This window comes from Gadus macrocephalus, chromosome 1 (genome assembly GCF_031168955.1).
Source record: "Gadus macrocephalus chromosome 1, ASM3116895v1".
Classification (NCBI taxonomy): domain Eukaryota; kingdom Metazoa; phylum Chordata; class Actinopteri; order Gadiformes; family Gadidae; genus Gadus; species Gadus macrocephalus.
The window spans coordinates 10,256,794-10,272,099 of record NC_082382.1 but is presented as its reverse complement, the minus strand read 5'-3'; the positions used below and the strand labels follow the sequence as shown (position 1 = coordinate 10,272,099).

Sequence of the window (15,306 nt, the reverse complement as noted above, 5' to 3'; positions counted from 1 at the left end):
ACATAGATGATTTATTCAGATGATTGTCCACTCACCACTGGTGTATTGTGGAGTGAGCTACGAGGCCATGACATGCAAGCAGGAAGAACTGCAGAATTCATCTTAGCATCTCTTCTTTATCGTTCAAGACTCTCTTCTGGACTGAAAGAGACAGGTACAGCTGTAATAGGCCACTGCAAGGCATGTCAAGTCAAAGCCGAAGAGGACATGTCAAGTCAAGGGCCAAGTGCTTCAAAACATAGATCAGAATAAGTGGATTAAAGAGAATTAGATTTAAATCTTTATACTCTTTTTTTATCAACTAAGAGAACAAATCTATTATCCAAGGTGGGATAAGTGAGTTCTGAAATCAGCCAGTTCTCAAGCACTGTTTAAAACAAGCACTGTTTAAAATTCACTGAAATGATGACGATTCTACGGAACACATCCACCGCGTTGAACCGTGGAGGGGGCTGTACCTGTTTCATCACTCCCTCTCCCTTGGCCACTCTGTCAGATGCAGTTTGCATTGGGATTGTCCACCCTGGTTCTCTAGAGAGCCCACCGACTGGGAAACAACACCTTTTGATTGAATGGGTTTTATTATATATATGTAAATAAATAAAACTCCTCATGAAGGAGAAAGCACAGTGCAGGTTTCAGTCAGACAACACATAGAACTAGTGTATATATAGTATAACGTACTATAACCTTTTCGTTCAGAGACACAAATATGCACATTCATGTATTCTTACTCACTGAAGAGGTTGAAATTATGGCAACAAATTCTGTAGAATAATTGGCTACATTATAAAAATGAGAGACCTTGGTGGCATCCTGCAGTTTCATACGGTTTATCAAGCCCTCACAGAAATGTTTTAATGCACCGTCGGCTTGCTCAGAGTCTATTTTTAATGCCTTTAAAGTACTTTTTTGTCATTGATGGTCTCTGGCGGCGCAGCCAGTGAGCTCACAGGAGGGACGGGAACATATCAACATGATAGAAGCTGGCGTTTTTATGTGTCCTTAAGGCATCCTTTAAGCACATTTCAATTCTATTTATCCTTCCACTTAAAAAATAAAAAGATTATGTGGTGTTTAATTTAAAAGGTTTCCTAATAGCTGTCTTATTACCGAGTCTCTAGAGGAAGACTTGCAGCAACCATCAATAAAAAAACTTTGAAAAGTGCGAATAAACAAATCCAATCTCTCCCTCTCTTTCTGTTTATACCACAGCTATTAATCACTTGCATAACTCTGCATACAATCGGTAGCAGCAAAGACACTTTGCTCACAGTTTGCAGGCACCATACTGATATTATTTGGTATGATATTATTCCAAATGGATATATTCCTACAACTGGAGCAGGCTTAGGTGTACTGTTGGCAAAGTTTTCAGCCACATATAGCTGCAATATAACATACATCCCTGGCCCCGGTTCATTTCCACAGGATCTTGTCGTATCTCACAATGTTCCTCAGTAGTTCACTACATGCTGAAAGTGTCAGACGCGAAAGGATGAAACAGCCAGTAAGAGCTTTTTGAATTAAGAGATTCTATGAGAGGCCTTTGGATCTCCCTTTAGATAAAAAGATGTTTATCTTAATCTGAATGCGGTGGGCATCAAAGGCTGTCCGTGCTAGCCTATAGCGTGCCGGCTACGGTAACCTTATGCTCATTGGTTCAACCTGTGTCGTGCAGCAGCAAGTATGAATGGGCAAACTACTCACACAAAAATGTGACTATGGAAATACACCCGATAAACATGTATAGCGCCCATAACAAAGGACAGTGACTCATTTAAATACCATAAAAAAGACATGACACTTTGTCTCTTGAACAAGATACTGGCTATGGTCTAGCCCCGAGAGAGCAAGAGAAAGAGAGAGACACACACACACACACACAGCGAGAGTACGAGAGAGAGAGCGAGAGAGGGAACATGAGAGTTTAAAAATCTGTTTTTAAATGTTGTTTGCATTGCCGTGACTTTCGCAAGGCACTGGAGGAAAGCTCTGCAATTAACGTATCACACGTGGGAGCATAAAAGGAAAACACAACATGGGCTTGAAAGGTAATTAAGCCGGGGAAAATGGCAAATGGAAATAAATTATTATAATCATTGCCACATTGTGCCAACCGCACTAAATATAAACGTCCCTTCGACTCAGCAGGTTCTCAGTGCGTCTCCATGGCCAAATGTGGCTGTTAATGCCAACAACCATTGACTGTGTCATCCTGTCCCCCGGCCAGCTGCTTACCACGTTAATTACAGTAGAAGCTTTTATATCACATAGCGCAGGCAGGAACTATCATTTGGAATGGCTTCATTACCATATTACACATCAGACTGTAGTGTGCGACGGAGAGCCAGAGAGAGAAGGAAGGCAGTAGTAGGCATCCCTACTGACGCCCCAAAAAAACGAAGAATAAGAAAGAAAAAGAGTGTGCGTGTTTATGTGTGTGTATGTGTGCGTGCATCCGTGTGCGTGCGTGCGTGTGTGTGTAAGTGTGTCTGTGTCTGTGTACACAAGCGCGCCCGTGTGTCTGTGTGTCTGTGTGTGTGTGTGTGTGTGTTTGTGTGTGTGCATGCATGTGTGTGTGTGTGTGTGTGTCCGTGTGTGTGCATGTGTGTGCCTGTGCAGCCAAGCAGCAGCAACATGTATGATGAGAAGAGGACGAGCCTCTCGGGCGCAGCGGTTCGCCTTACATAAACCATCACATAAATAATCCAACGTGAAATCTGGTGCTGCTTTAGTGGAAAGAGACAGGCCGGGGTTTAGAGGCTTTGCTTATTATGTTAATATGGATGTTATAGGCATGACTAAAGGTCAATGCTTTATTTTTTCCTCCACGGCTATAGAACAGACGTATGGGAGGACTTCAGAAAAGGACGCCTTTTAAACTTTGTAATTAAGACTTTGGTTTGATCTGACGAAAAAAACAGAGGCTAAATAATCTTGTTTGTCATCTGGTTTTTATGACTTGTTGGGTTTGCTTTATACAAGAAAAAACGCCAACAAAAATATACTGCAGAAAATTTGGCTACTTAAGCTATCGCTTACCAAAACTTTCAGAATGGATTCAAGAGGATGAGCCTCCACATCCTCCTACAAACTGCTTCCAAAAAGCAGTTGGTGTATTATAGGTGAGGACTGCCCTTCTGACCGACCGACCGACTCATGAATGAATGAATGATGGAGTGTTGCTGATCCCCCAGCGTCTCGGCTCCAGCTCACCTTGGCCTCGCCGCACCACAGCCCAGGCCTCGGGTCCCCGTCCGCGCTCCTGAGTCGCCGACGAATCAATCTCTCTCACACCTGAAACAGAGAGGGTTGTAGTTCAGCATTCTTCTCAACTGAATAACATCCACTGCCAGCAGGGTGGGATCAACACCTACACCTTATGGCAACTCCACTGCGACAATGGGTCTACCACACACACACACACACACACACACACACACACACACACACACACACACACACACACACACACACACACACACACACACACACACACACACACACACACACACACACACACACACACACACACACACACACACACACACACACACACACACCTGGCTTACTTGCTGCTCCCCAAAGGTCACAGCTCAGTCTGACAAGACTTCCAGGGGGAAGCTGGCAACTTATGTAACCTCTTGCAATAAAAACAAAATAAACACAAAAAACAAGCACATTCATAATAATAATAATAATACATTTAATTTAGAATGGGGAATCATGAAGCATCATTCCTTAACCTCATAGTGTCTCAGTGGTTCACTGAGGGGCCAGATCTCGTCGTGATAATATCAAACAAGGACTATATTTCCATCATGAAGGTTTCACTTCCTTCTCTGTAGCTATTTTAAATCAAGGATTACAAAGGGGGCTAACTGTGAGGACTATCTCTTTCGCCTCTGTTTAAAGATGGTAACAGTGCTCTGCTTTAAAAAGTAATGGGGGCCCAATTAAAATGAATAACAGAACAGACGGCAGTGGGCAGGGAGCGTCTGCCAGAGCCTGCTCTGTCTAAGCCAAGCACGCTGCGCTAGCATTTCAGTGCCAACAACACCTACGTGCACGCACACGCGAACACACACATAAGAAAAAAAGGAGGACGAAAAAAAAAATTATTGAATGAGCAGCTAGGTAAAAAGGTGGGAGCAAAAACAAACGACCAGAGGGAAAAGGAGGAGAAATAGAGCGGAAAATGATGGAGTGATGCAGTCAGAGGATGGAGGGAGGGAGGGAGGAGATGGAGGATGAAGGCGAATGTCATGATGTCTGTATAAAAACTTAATAGGCGACAGATCAAGAGCCGCAGCATCATGATGTACAATCAGAGGCTAGATCATCTATCATCAGATAGACGATTATATGGACAATAAAAATATACATCTTGAGTTATTTCACTCAAGTTGAGAGCAGTGGCGTCACTAGGCTGTTTCATTCGGGGCTAAAGCCCCAGCTATTATTTAATTAGCCCCGAATCTTACATATTTTTTGCTTGCTTTACACTAGAAACAAACATGGGGATTCCAGGGGCCCCTCAAAGTAGCCTAGTCGTTCTAGATAGTTCTACTGGCAAGATATATATATTTATTTATTCATTCATTCATATGTAAGGTCTGTCTCACTTGTATTAATTTTACTTGAATGGAACTTTAGATGTCTGGGGATAAGCAGCACAGTAGTCAGGAAGCTATTTAAATCTATAATAAACTGCGTATTTTGTATATTTATGCAAAGCATTATGAAAAAATTTGCATGCGCAATAAAGCATACAAAAAACATCCCTCTGGGCTAAGCCCCGGATATTTCAGAAACCTAGAAACGCCCCTGGCTAAGAGTAACGATGATAAGGAAGATTCATTCATTTATGAAGATTCGATTGTCCATGAACGAAGATTCATCCACACATAATGTGAGTGACTCCACATTATGTCTGTATGAATCTTATTCGTGAAGATGGGTCATTAAATATAATTTCAAACTTCTGACTTGTTTAACCCCCTCCAGTTATTCTTTACATCCATTTGAGATTTGCTCCGTGAAGGTAGAGAACCGTGAACGAGTGTGAATTGTGAACCTCCGCACATTTTGCACACATGTGGAGACACAATTGCCTACTGTGTCTCCACAGGAGGCAATTGTACATCTGTGCTGCATGCTATTTGTTAATAATAAAAAGGTCTATCGGAAATTAATTTGAGCTGACAAAAAAGGGAATGTAGAAATTCACTGTTAGCCTACAGTGAATGAACTGCCACCGCTGGTGGTTTAGGGAGGACGACACAGAACAACCCGTCCTAGATATTCTCCAATTCAGAGCAGTAGCCTACCAAATTGCATATAATACTGCATATCAGACAAAATCCAATTCCAAGAGTAAAGACATGTTAAATCACAAACTCCCAGAGGCATGATACTAAAATTCAAAACTCATTCGAATCAACAAATTCAAAAAAGTAGGCTAATTCAGAATGCAACATCTTGATGAGTTCCGCAGTGTAGCCTATGGATAGTGAGTGGCCTAAAGCGGGGTCCGACTAAACTACCATTAAAATAGAGCCTCTTCAAAGTTAAAGTGGGAACCAGACGAGGATAAACAGCGCGGGTAGGCCTACTAACACAGACAATAGACGGCGCGAGACCTGTTTGGCTGCTTGGGTTTAATACGTCAAGCTTCAACACTTCGAAAACCGAACGTGTGTGTTGTTATAATTTAAATTATTACATAGGCAAAATTGGCATTATTTGTTTTCGCAAGACCTGGAAGTCTTTTAAGGCAATCTGAAATATACCTACTTGTCTTTGACGTTGGAAACATGCATACGAACCGTGAGAAGTTCAGGCTGTCTTGACTTCCTCGGGAGAGGGTCTGCCGCGTGTGGAGGAGGTGCAGCAGGTGTTGGGAGGAGAGGCGGGATGCTGAATGCATGCAGCGCCAACCAAAGAACGACCACTGAAAACGCTCTCAGGAAATGTATCGTGAAAAATAGATAGGCCTATATATCCCGTCCGACAATCCTGGATTTGAATACCACCGTTACCAAAACGTTATGCTTTTAAGTAGAATATTTGTAATAATTATTAGGATAATTATATTCAGAATAAATAGGCAAACATAAAAGAAAAAACATTTATTAAAAAACAAGACCGATTTCACTATAGGCATTAAAAATAGCTAAAGCACGATGAACCACTATTAAATTAAAATTAGAGAATCTTTTTTCCCCAACAGCTTGGGGCTCCCTTCATACTAGGTCTACAGTGCCCTCTAGTGACTACAGCGAGAAGTCTGGCATAATTGCGTAATTAACTAGGGGGATAGAAGGAGGGCATGTCTTTAAAAGTCAGACAAACTGCTCAGCGAATCAGAGCCATCTCCTCCAAGAAAGGGGTCTTCATGCAGCCCGTGCAGAGCTGGTCCATCCACAGGGGGGCCTCGTGCTGCAGGGGGGTACGGCGGGGGTAGAAGGTGTACGAGAGGTCATAGTTGAGGAGACAGCTGATGGAGGCCATGTAGACGTCGGAGAATCGGCACAGGCGCCTGGAGAAGTAGGTGGGGTTGTGGGAGGTTCTGAAGATGCTGCCAAACTGTGGGTTGAACAGGTTCTTGGTGACCGCCCTGCAACACAGAGATTAGGATTAGCCCATGTGATCGTTTATCTGAACAATTTAAGTGACGGCTGTGTTGATTAACATACAGTATTCCTCTAAACCAGTGGATCTTAACCGGTTGGTTGCGACCCACTTCCTTTGAGCGGGTCGAAGATAAACCTTGATCCTAGAATTCCATGAATTAACTCATTTATCAATGTTGAATATTTTGGTTTGCTCAATGTTTTTAAAAGTAAATCAAGGAAATATTGATTAACTCATTTATCAATGTTGAAGATTTTGGTTTGCTCAATGTTTTTAACAGTAAATGAAGGAAATATTGATTATAATAAATGTTTCATCTTTGGTGACCAAATGACTAATGACATTTATGATGGTTCCTGAGGCTAGACCGGTGGAGAACCTCTGCTCCGAACAATGAGATTTAGGCCCAATCCCATTTCTACCCCTTACCCCTTCCCCTTACCCCTCCCCCTTTTTTTTTGAAGGGGTAAGGGTAAGGGGTAAGGGGTAGAAATGGGATTGGGCCTAAGCAACCTCATTCAAGTACAAACTTTAGATGCGCTAACCTTAACTCCTCCCTCTCTTTCATCCATTCCTGTAAAACCTTTTGTGACTCCGGGTCCCGGTGTATCTAAGAGGTCAAAATAAATAAAGCAGGTATAGTACGGTACAACAGTCTTCCAAACCATGTTATAGAGCATTAGTCAACAGTGTAGCGTGTGGCCACCTGTTACCTGCATGCGCTCCAATAGGCCTGTCAGAGCCTGCAGCCAGGTGAGACTCAGGGCATACTGTTTGGTGTTCACCACTTTGGTTTCATGGATCAGCTCGGGCACAATGGCCCCCGTGCGCCAACCATGTCGCAGCATCAGGTCCTGCCCACACCAATCAAAATGATGTATGAATTATTGTATCACATTTCCACATTGTTCAACATTGTAGTTGCACAAAGAAAATCAACACCCACCCACAAAAACAAAGAATCATATAAATGAAAGAAAAACAAATATGGCAGTCAGAGTATAAAAACGCTATAGTCATTAATGGGGGTCTTAATAAATTCCGGCCTAACCAATGTATGCCCTCTGAACCCAGTGAACCACCCACCGTTTCAACCCACACCAACTTTGTTATACTTTCTTAGTACCGTCGTTGGTATTGTCACGATCCTACTGTTGGGTAATGTTAGGCTGGTGGGTAATTGGTGGTCACGGTAACTGTGGGAGTGGCTTCCTTGATTGGCTTTGATTATGGTCACCTGAGGGATCCAAGATGGCGACACAGAAGCGAGATGGTGTCTGGACAGACAGCATGGTGGCCAGTGGTTACACTCCGAAATCATAAGACTTTGTAAGGCCCATTCACCCACATACCAGGACCACACCAGAATTTAGGATTCCTACGGGGAACGTGACCGCCCCTTTGTCGTCTTTGTTTGTCTATGTTATATGTCAAAACAATAACTGAACGAGACAGCTACCGTTCACCCCAAACGCTTGGGCTATCCCCCTACCAGAGGGAGAAGGACCAGAGCTTGCCAGGAACCCAGGTGAGTCACTACTCACGTGGCCGGAAGCCAGTTTCCTGCCAGCTGTGGTTGGCTACCACTTACGTGTCTCGACTCCTGCCTAGACAGAGAGCCGGTTTCCATATATACCAGTGGGGTCATGACAGTATGAACGTTATTATCAGCGATCTTGTTTATGAAATGCACCACACATCGTAGCATTATACTAAAGGTGTCCGGGAAGCCTGACGTGGAAAAATTAAATAAACCGTTGATCGGACGGAGCTTCCCTATACACACCCCCTGGCGTTATACTATGAGGGTCCAAAAAAGCTCAACTTTTTCTTGGACGCCCCAGTCAACTGCCCAGACAGAGCTCCACACATCCAGACACCTTGCCGCTGGGCCCCCTTGGTCCTGTCTGGGTGCCTCAGAAAAGGCACTCAGTTGTAATGAAAGGAACACCACCAGAGTGGAACAATCACTCAGTGTTTTGGGGAGAATGGCCGAAACATAGGAATTTACCCTGGTTTTTTTTCTATATTGGCGTATTATTTCAGGAACCGATAAAATGGCAAAGATTACCATGTTGACGATCATATCATATGTATTACCACGTTTGAAGGTTTAGGTTCCGATTATATTATATCTTTATGGAAAGAATCCCCACAGAGAACTAAAACTTGGTCAACTATTCGCTTGATCACGGTCTGTTTGTTATGGAGTCCAACCACTAATCGTGCTCAAGGAGAAGTCTCTCTCTGTTATCTCATTGTAGCAGGATGTTGGGACAATAGGATTCCCTGTTGTCATTTCAGTCTCAACCCACCATCAGCTGAATAGTTTAGATAACACTTAACTAGACGTCCCGTAATCCAGCACAACCAACTCTCGCCAACTCTCACTCATATTCCCACCGTTCTGCTCATGCAACAATTCAACTCAACTGACTCATCGAGTAAGACCCGGTCAGACTCCATAAAAACAGACAGTGAAAAAGAGAAAAGGTTAACATACAAGTTTTATTTCTCTTTAGGGATCCTTAATGATATAACATATCTGAGCCTGGCAAAAACAAGCACTTTTAGAGGGCTTAAATCTACGGATGCTATTGCCCCAAAGGATTACATTGCAGCCAGTTTTATCGATACATTTTCTGACCACTTAAAAAATCGTTATCTGCATTAGTCCCTTTGACCCAGATTCAGAAAATAGGCTCCAGGCTGAAAGTTGTCCTTTAATGTTGTTGGGCACATGCAGAAAAATTACAAAATACATACAAAATACATTCTCAACGACCACGGGTGTTGATAATGTATATAAAGAATCAGATTGTATTCAGATGAAAAAGGTGCTACTTACAGCCAAATCACTGTAAAGATGGTCGCCAAAGTAAAGAACTTTGGATCCTCTCCAGCCAGTCAGTCTTAGGAATTCAAACAGGTTCCCCTGAACACACAGGGAAATTTTTAATAACAAAATATTAAAAAGGAGGTTAAAGAAGATCTCCCAGTAGGGTCTTATAAAACAGGTTAAAGCCCACCCACCTGTTTGTAAATCTGTCCCTTTTCCAGGCTGTTGATCTTGTCCCACTGAAGGTCGCCGCTGCTATCCAAGCGTCTGAAAGGTCTGAACATGGCAGTCAGTAACTTAACTAGCGATGACACGGTTAGGAGTCACTACACAAAAATAAATACATTTCGCCAACACTTGTCTAGAAGAGGGCATTTCACTCACTTAAAACAGTCATTGAAGAAATGGGGTTTGTCCGCCTGCACAATGATGGCATCGAAGAATTCCCTCCAGTTTTGCCCCACCATGTAAACCATGCCTTTATCCCTGAGGAAACAACACAAACAAGTGGACAGATATCACAGGTACTATGTCAACAACTCTATCCTGTTGGGCTGTTATCGTTTCCTTCATCGCAGGCGTCTCCCTTACACGAAGCTGAAGGGGCTGTTGGTGATGAGAAACAGCTTCTTCCCTTGGCTGACCAGTCGCTGCAGCACAGCGCGGGTCGGTTCCCCACTGAGGATGAACTTCTCTGCAGAAATGGAAGAGAAGCAGTATTCTACAGTGTCCCACCGAGAGGGAAGGACAGCCCGAACTACAATGTATGTGGTCTCGGCAACGGCCTGATGAGGGCGGCTTCCTTACCCAGATCTTGCGTGATCCATTTATACATGAAGCCTTTAAGGTGGACCATGCCTATAGCCTCCTGAAGAAGAACAACAAAACTTTTTTTATTCACAGATTCCCTTTTATACACAAATATACATAAAAATACATAAATAACCTCATAAAAGGAGTACTTTAAGTTTAAGCATCCAATTATGCAATACTTTCAGGAAGTGGGTCAGTTCTGCCTCTCTGCATGAGCTGGTAGAGGGGGGGGGGGGGGTGGGCTGGGACGCAGTAACACAACTGCAAGGGTGCTCACCGAGACGTCTTTGTAGAGGTGAACAGGATCATATTCAATGTCGTTGGAGATAAAGTAATCATTGGCCACGGCCAAAAGAGTCATCTCTGGGAGGGAGAAGACGTCCATGAACTGCTTCATCTTCGGCCCCTGTTACACAATATTTACAAAACAAAAGAATAAACACTTTTTCAATTTCCCAGATTCCCTTCCATATTCTTAACCATATACTCACTCAACCTATTCAAGTTAAATATTGTGGAAATGTACCCTAACACTCAAGTACCCATGGAGATGTTTGGAAGTATACAAAACTAATCGAAAATTTGCAAATATACGTTTACTAGTTGAAAATCATTTGGAAGGGCCAGGTTTTTCACATGGGATACAAAGAAAGAGGCCCTTTGAAGCTTGGAAACTATTTGAACCAAAACCAAAACTCTACTTTTAACCTTGCATATAAACTATTACACATCATCTCTAACACAGACTTTTGTAACATAATGCCTTCCAAATCATTGACATTGCGGCAACTGGGATTACGAAATTAAACGGGCAGAATTACGTAATGCCAAAGCCAGAGAACTGCTATGCCTAAGGACAGTGAACCATGTAATCCTCATAAGTCTCGGTTACAGAATGACTGCGTTGCAACAATTTTGAGCAAAAAAACTGAACAAGAAATTGCGCAGTAAAAATTATTATATGATAAGGAAGATATGTGGTAATTGACTTTATTCTACTTCATTTAAGAATGCTTGATTCTGATTGGCTGGGAGGAGGGCGTTAAGACGTCAGGTTGCCCGCTGACTTGTCGGTTGTACTTGCTGCTGACTGAGCACAGCGTCATCAAATAGTAAATCATTACGCCGCTTGTATTTTTTCTATCACAGAAATTTAAAAAATGAGGTCCATAGTAAAATAAACCTTGTATAAAAAAGTTTCTAAAATGTGTCTGAAATCAATCGGAGGGTCAGTCGATACATAGTTTCGCAAGTGAGATACAATGTAGCAACTACGTGGTTGCTACACAAACTAATTTCCTACAGCTGAGCTAACGTTATTCACCGTAGTTCTAACATTGCAGCGTTTTAAAAATGGACAAATTCATTGCCATTTTAAATGAATTAGGAGTAGGGAAGACATTTGAGGACTGGTTAAAGAGCGACAAGGACGACAGAATGACAATATGTTTGATCATTAGTCATGCATGTCTGATCGATCGTAATTAAAGGGGACTACTTTTTGAGGGAGATGAACTCAAACAGAGTGTACATTTAATAATCATGCAATACGAATAAGAAAAAGCATAATTATTAAAGTATTTGAATTGTTTTATTATGTTGGAAAGCAAGAAGTAGAATAAACGGGATAATTACTTCAATGCAGGGCAATAAACAATTTGATATGCCCGGCTCGTGGAAGGGCAAGCCGTCCACGAGCCGGGCATATCAAACTGTTTAGTGCCCTGCCTCTCTGTGATTATCCCTTACTTATTTCATTACTTTTAAACTCCGAAATACATTTCAAAACACAACCGACAAGTCTTTTTTTTTTTTTTCTCGCAAATGTTATTTTTAACTTCACATTTTCATTCAATCAAATCATTTCATTAAAGACTCCATTCTGAACTGTGAGTCTCTCATATCATAATTCAATACAATATGCTAATTCAGTAGTAAAACAAAAAGCTAACCCCAGCCCACCTTGCCATAGAAGCCACTGTCCTGGTTGAGAGGAACGTGGCGAGTTCCCCCATACAGCTCCACCACCTCCTCATCTGGCACTGGCTTCAGCCCCCTGAGGACCCAGACAAAAATAAGCACAGAGAAGATTACATTCCCAGGATCCCCTGGGGTCCACAATCACTTGCGTCATTCGTTTTTGCTGTGCACAATACCATGTTGACGATATGACATATTGCCACATTGGAAAGTTTAGGTTTAATAAAATAATTATTTAATAATAACTATTTCATTTTCTCCAAATATATTTTATGTAACGGTATAAAATGGTAGAACATATTGACTCACCGATACACAGTACCAGGCTCAATGTAATGGAATGCATCGATTTTCATCAGAAGACCCTGGGCATGTAAGGAGAGGTTGATGAAACATCGTCAACATCTTTCAGCCTGGAAGCAAATCCCTCACAGACAAAAAGTGTGTCCATCGATATTTACCTTCTGTATATCGTAGTGAAGTCCTCTGGCTGCAAAGTTCGGAACATAGTCGTATTTGTGGATACCTTCCGGGTACTGAGATGTCGGAAGAGTCATAAGTAAAAAAAATAATACTAACAACAATAAACTAGAAATCGTTATTATTCTATTATAAATTATTATCATTACAAATTTATATTCTGGAATAAATAAAGCACATCTTATTTTACCAAGCCTATCAAACTCTCTATTTCAACACACACCTTGAAGTGCTCAATGAGAAAGTCCCGGGCGGTATCATAGATCATGGTGTCCAGGTTGTTAGAGTAGAGGGCCAGTGTGTAGTCATAGTCAAAGCCGTAGATGTCCACCTCCTCCAGGCTGACCTCGTTGTTGGCGTAGATGGCGGAGGGGTTGAGGATGCTACAGGCTCCAGGAGGAATCAGTTCTGTTCCAGTCAGAGTGGATGAAGAAACAACAACTTTAGAGCAAGACTTCTGATACGATTGAAATAAAATGATTTAGAACACACACACACACACACACACACACACACACACACACACACACACACACACACACACACACACACACACACACACACACACACACACACACACCCCAATAAACTAAAGTTGCAGAACCTTGTTTTGGTTAAATTCATGCAGCAGCATTATACCGGAGTGTATAATCTGTTTATTTTTTCGTTTCCAACTACTTTTTTAAACTTTCAACTGAGTCGTTGTTTCTTGCAATCCTCGACGGTAAATCAGACAAAACATATTAAAGGCACCCAGTGCAACTTTATGTAAACATTCAATGAAAAATAAACATTCAATTTCTAGTCTTTTTTACACGTAGTAAGTTTCAATAACTCCATACCATTACATATCGACATTCAAGGAGCAAAGATGAGACGTCGTTGTGTGGTGAGAACTGATAGAAAATCGTAAACAACAACAATCGCCGGTGGGGAGAAGCCATTTTTCCATTGACTGGAAGCCTGCTTTATTTATTGTAGGTTACAAAAAATAAAGAAAATGGCGGCATTGTTATCGATTTTGTATCAGTTCTCACCACACAACGACGTCTCATCTTTGCTGCTTAAATGTCGGTATGTAATGGTATGGAGTTATTGAAACTTACTACGTGTAAAAAAGACTAGAAATTGAATGTTTATTTTTAAGCCTCGAAAGTTGCACTGGGTGCCTTTAAAAATAATACAATATATATATATATATTTTTATGTAGGCCTTTTGCAATCAACCACAGCAGTCGATGGTTTAATTGTACACAGTGGCAACATCAAATAACGGTTTTGGGTTATGATAACATCCGAAACCATGAAGCGCTGAACGGTGCCGTTATTTTGAGCAACAACATGCTGTTACAGAACGCTGGCGTGCTCTCCAGAACGACTCAGCACAATGCGAACGTGGAAAGAAACAGCAGCTACAGACGATGCCCTGTGGACTACGTGTCAGGACAGGAGTCAGCACCACTGGCACAACATGGTCTGACTTCACTCACCGTGAACAAGTCGTTTAGTGTCGTTGTACCGAGCCCACAGGTGAGCTTTCTGGTCCACTTTCCCGGCGGTAAGGGAGTACGGCCGCCCAGCAGGACCACGAGAGGATCCATCAAATCGCCTCTTCTTACCAACTTCATGTTGTTTCTCGGGGAGTGAAGGCGCGCTGCTGGTCAACGGTCCCTGGTTCGTTGTTTGTGTGACAGCCCCGAAGCCTTTATTCGTTCGTTGCCCGGTTGGGCTTTTTACCACATCACTTTTGTTGGAAAATTCATTCAATTGTGTGGAGCTCTTCGCAGCCGTTCGACCGGCATTAACGTTGTTCCACAACGCACGACCTAACGACAGACCCACTTTCTGAAAGGACATCGCATTAATCAGTTAGACCTAGTGCACTTAGACACTTTGAAATATAAAATATAAAAAAAAATCTTAAAGTTCAAGCACCAGTCTCATTTCGTTGCCTCCAGCTTTGTTGTCCAGCTGACGCGTGTACGTAACGGGGACTCTCTAAATTGACGCCACTTCGACCTGGGCGGGACTTTACGTCCTACGTCACTCGCTATGGGTGTGCATGTGTGCGCGTAGCCGTTTGTCTCAGGGATCTGTGCACGAACTCCCTTGCACTCAGGATTACGAGCGTCAGTGTCGTACGCGATGGAGGGTGGGTGACATTCCTACAGTCTGTGATGATAGGCTATATTTCTACAAATGACATGACAAAACAACACGAACTAAGCTAACATTAGACTATAGCCATACCAGATAACGCCATACCAGCTAATCCTAACTATTTATATTAAACTCTGAACCACTTTGCAACAGGCAACTGTGTGTTGGTGTGTCTTATTGCTTCCCACGTCTGCGTCTGCATCTTTCCCACTCCTGGCTAATAGTTTCAGCTTTTGTACTGTATATCAGAAATGATCACCCTGTACCACACTGCTGACTTGTTGATGTTTTGTGAGCACTCAGGCATTTCCAGGTATCTTAAGTTTCCTACTGGAGTCATCAAAACTTTGGACTTTGTTATTGTAAGAAATATTGTGTTGCAAAAACACTTTGTG

At 42.3% G+C, this 15,306-nt stretch overlaps 1 protein-coding gene across 1 annotated transcript; it reads right to left on the bottom strand.

The window, feature by feature from the left end:
• Positions 1-6,125: 6,125 nt before the first annotated feature.
• Positions 6,126-14,755, bottom strand: nt5dc2 (5'-nucleotidase domain containing 2). Its single transcript, XM_060060191.1, has 14 exons — positions 14,242-14,755; positions 12,975-13,159; positions 12,733-12,807; positions 12,581-12,636; positions 12,254-12,347; positions 10,569-10,697; positions 10,286-10,346; positions 10,070-10,172; positions 9,863-9,964; positions 9,673-9,754; positions 9,488-9,574; positions 7,353-7,493; positions 7,185-7,249; positions 6,126-6,622 (listed from the first exon to the last, which is right to left on the bottom strand). The coding sequence occupies exons 1-14, from the start codon at positions 14,606-14,608 to the stop codon at positions 6,361-6,363; spliced, it is 1,809 nt and encodes a 602-aa protein (XP_059916174.1). The 5' UTR covers positions 14,609-14,755; the 3' UTR covers positions 6,126-6,360.
• Between the last annotated feature and the right edge of the window lie 551 nt (positions 14,756-15,306).

What these genes read in the sequence shown, in the direction of transcription:
- nt5dc2 (XM_060060191.1), bottom strand. Translation starts at nt 14,608, where the DNA reads ATGTCCTTTCAGAAAGTGGGTCTGTCGTTAGGTCGTGCGTTGTGGAAC. An exon ending in CACTAAACGACTTGTTCACG is followed by an intron (nt 13,160 to 14,241) that starts GTGAGTGAAGTC and finishes TGACTGGAACAG; the next exon opens with AACTGATTCCTCCTGGAGCC. An exon ending in ATCTTTACAGTGATTTGGCT is followed by an intron (nt 7,494 to 9,487) that starts GTAAGTAGCACC and finishes TGGTGTGGGCAG; the next exon opens with GACCTGATGCTGCGACATGG.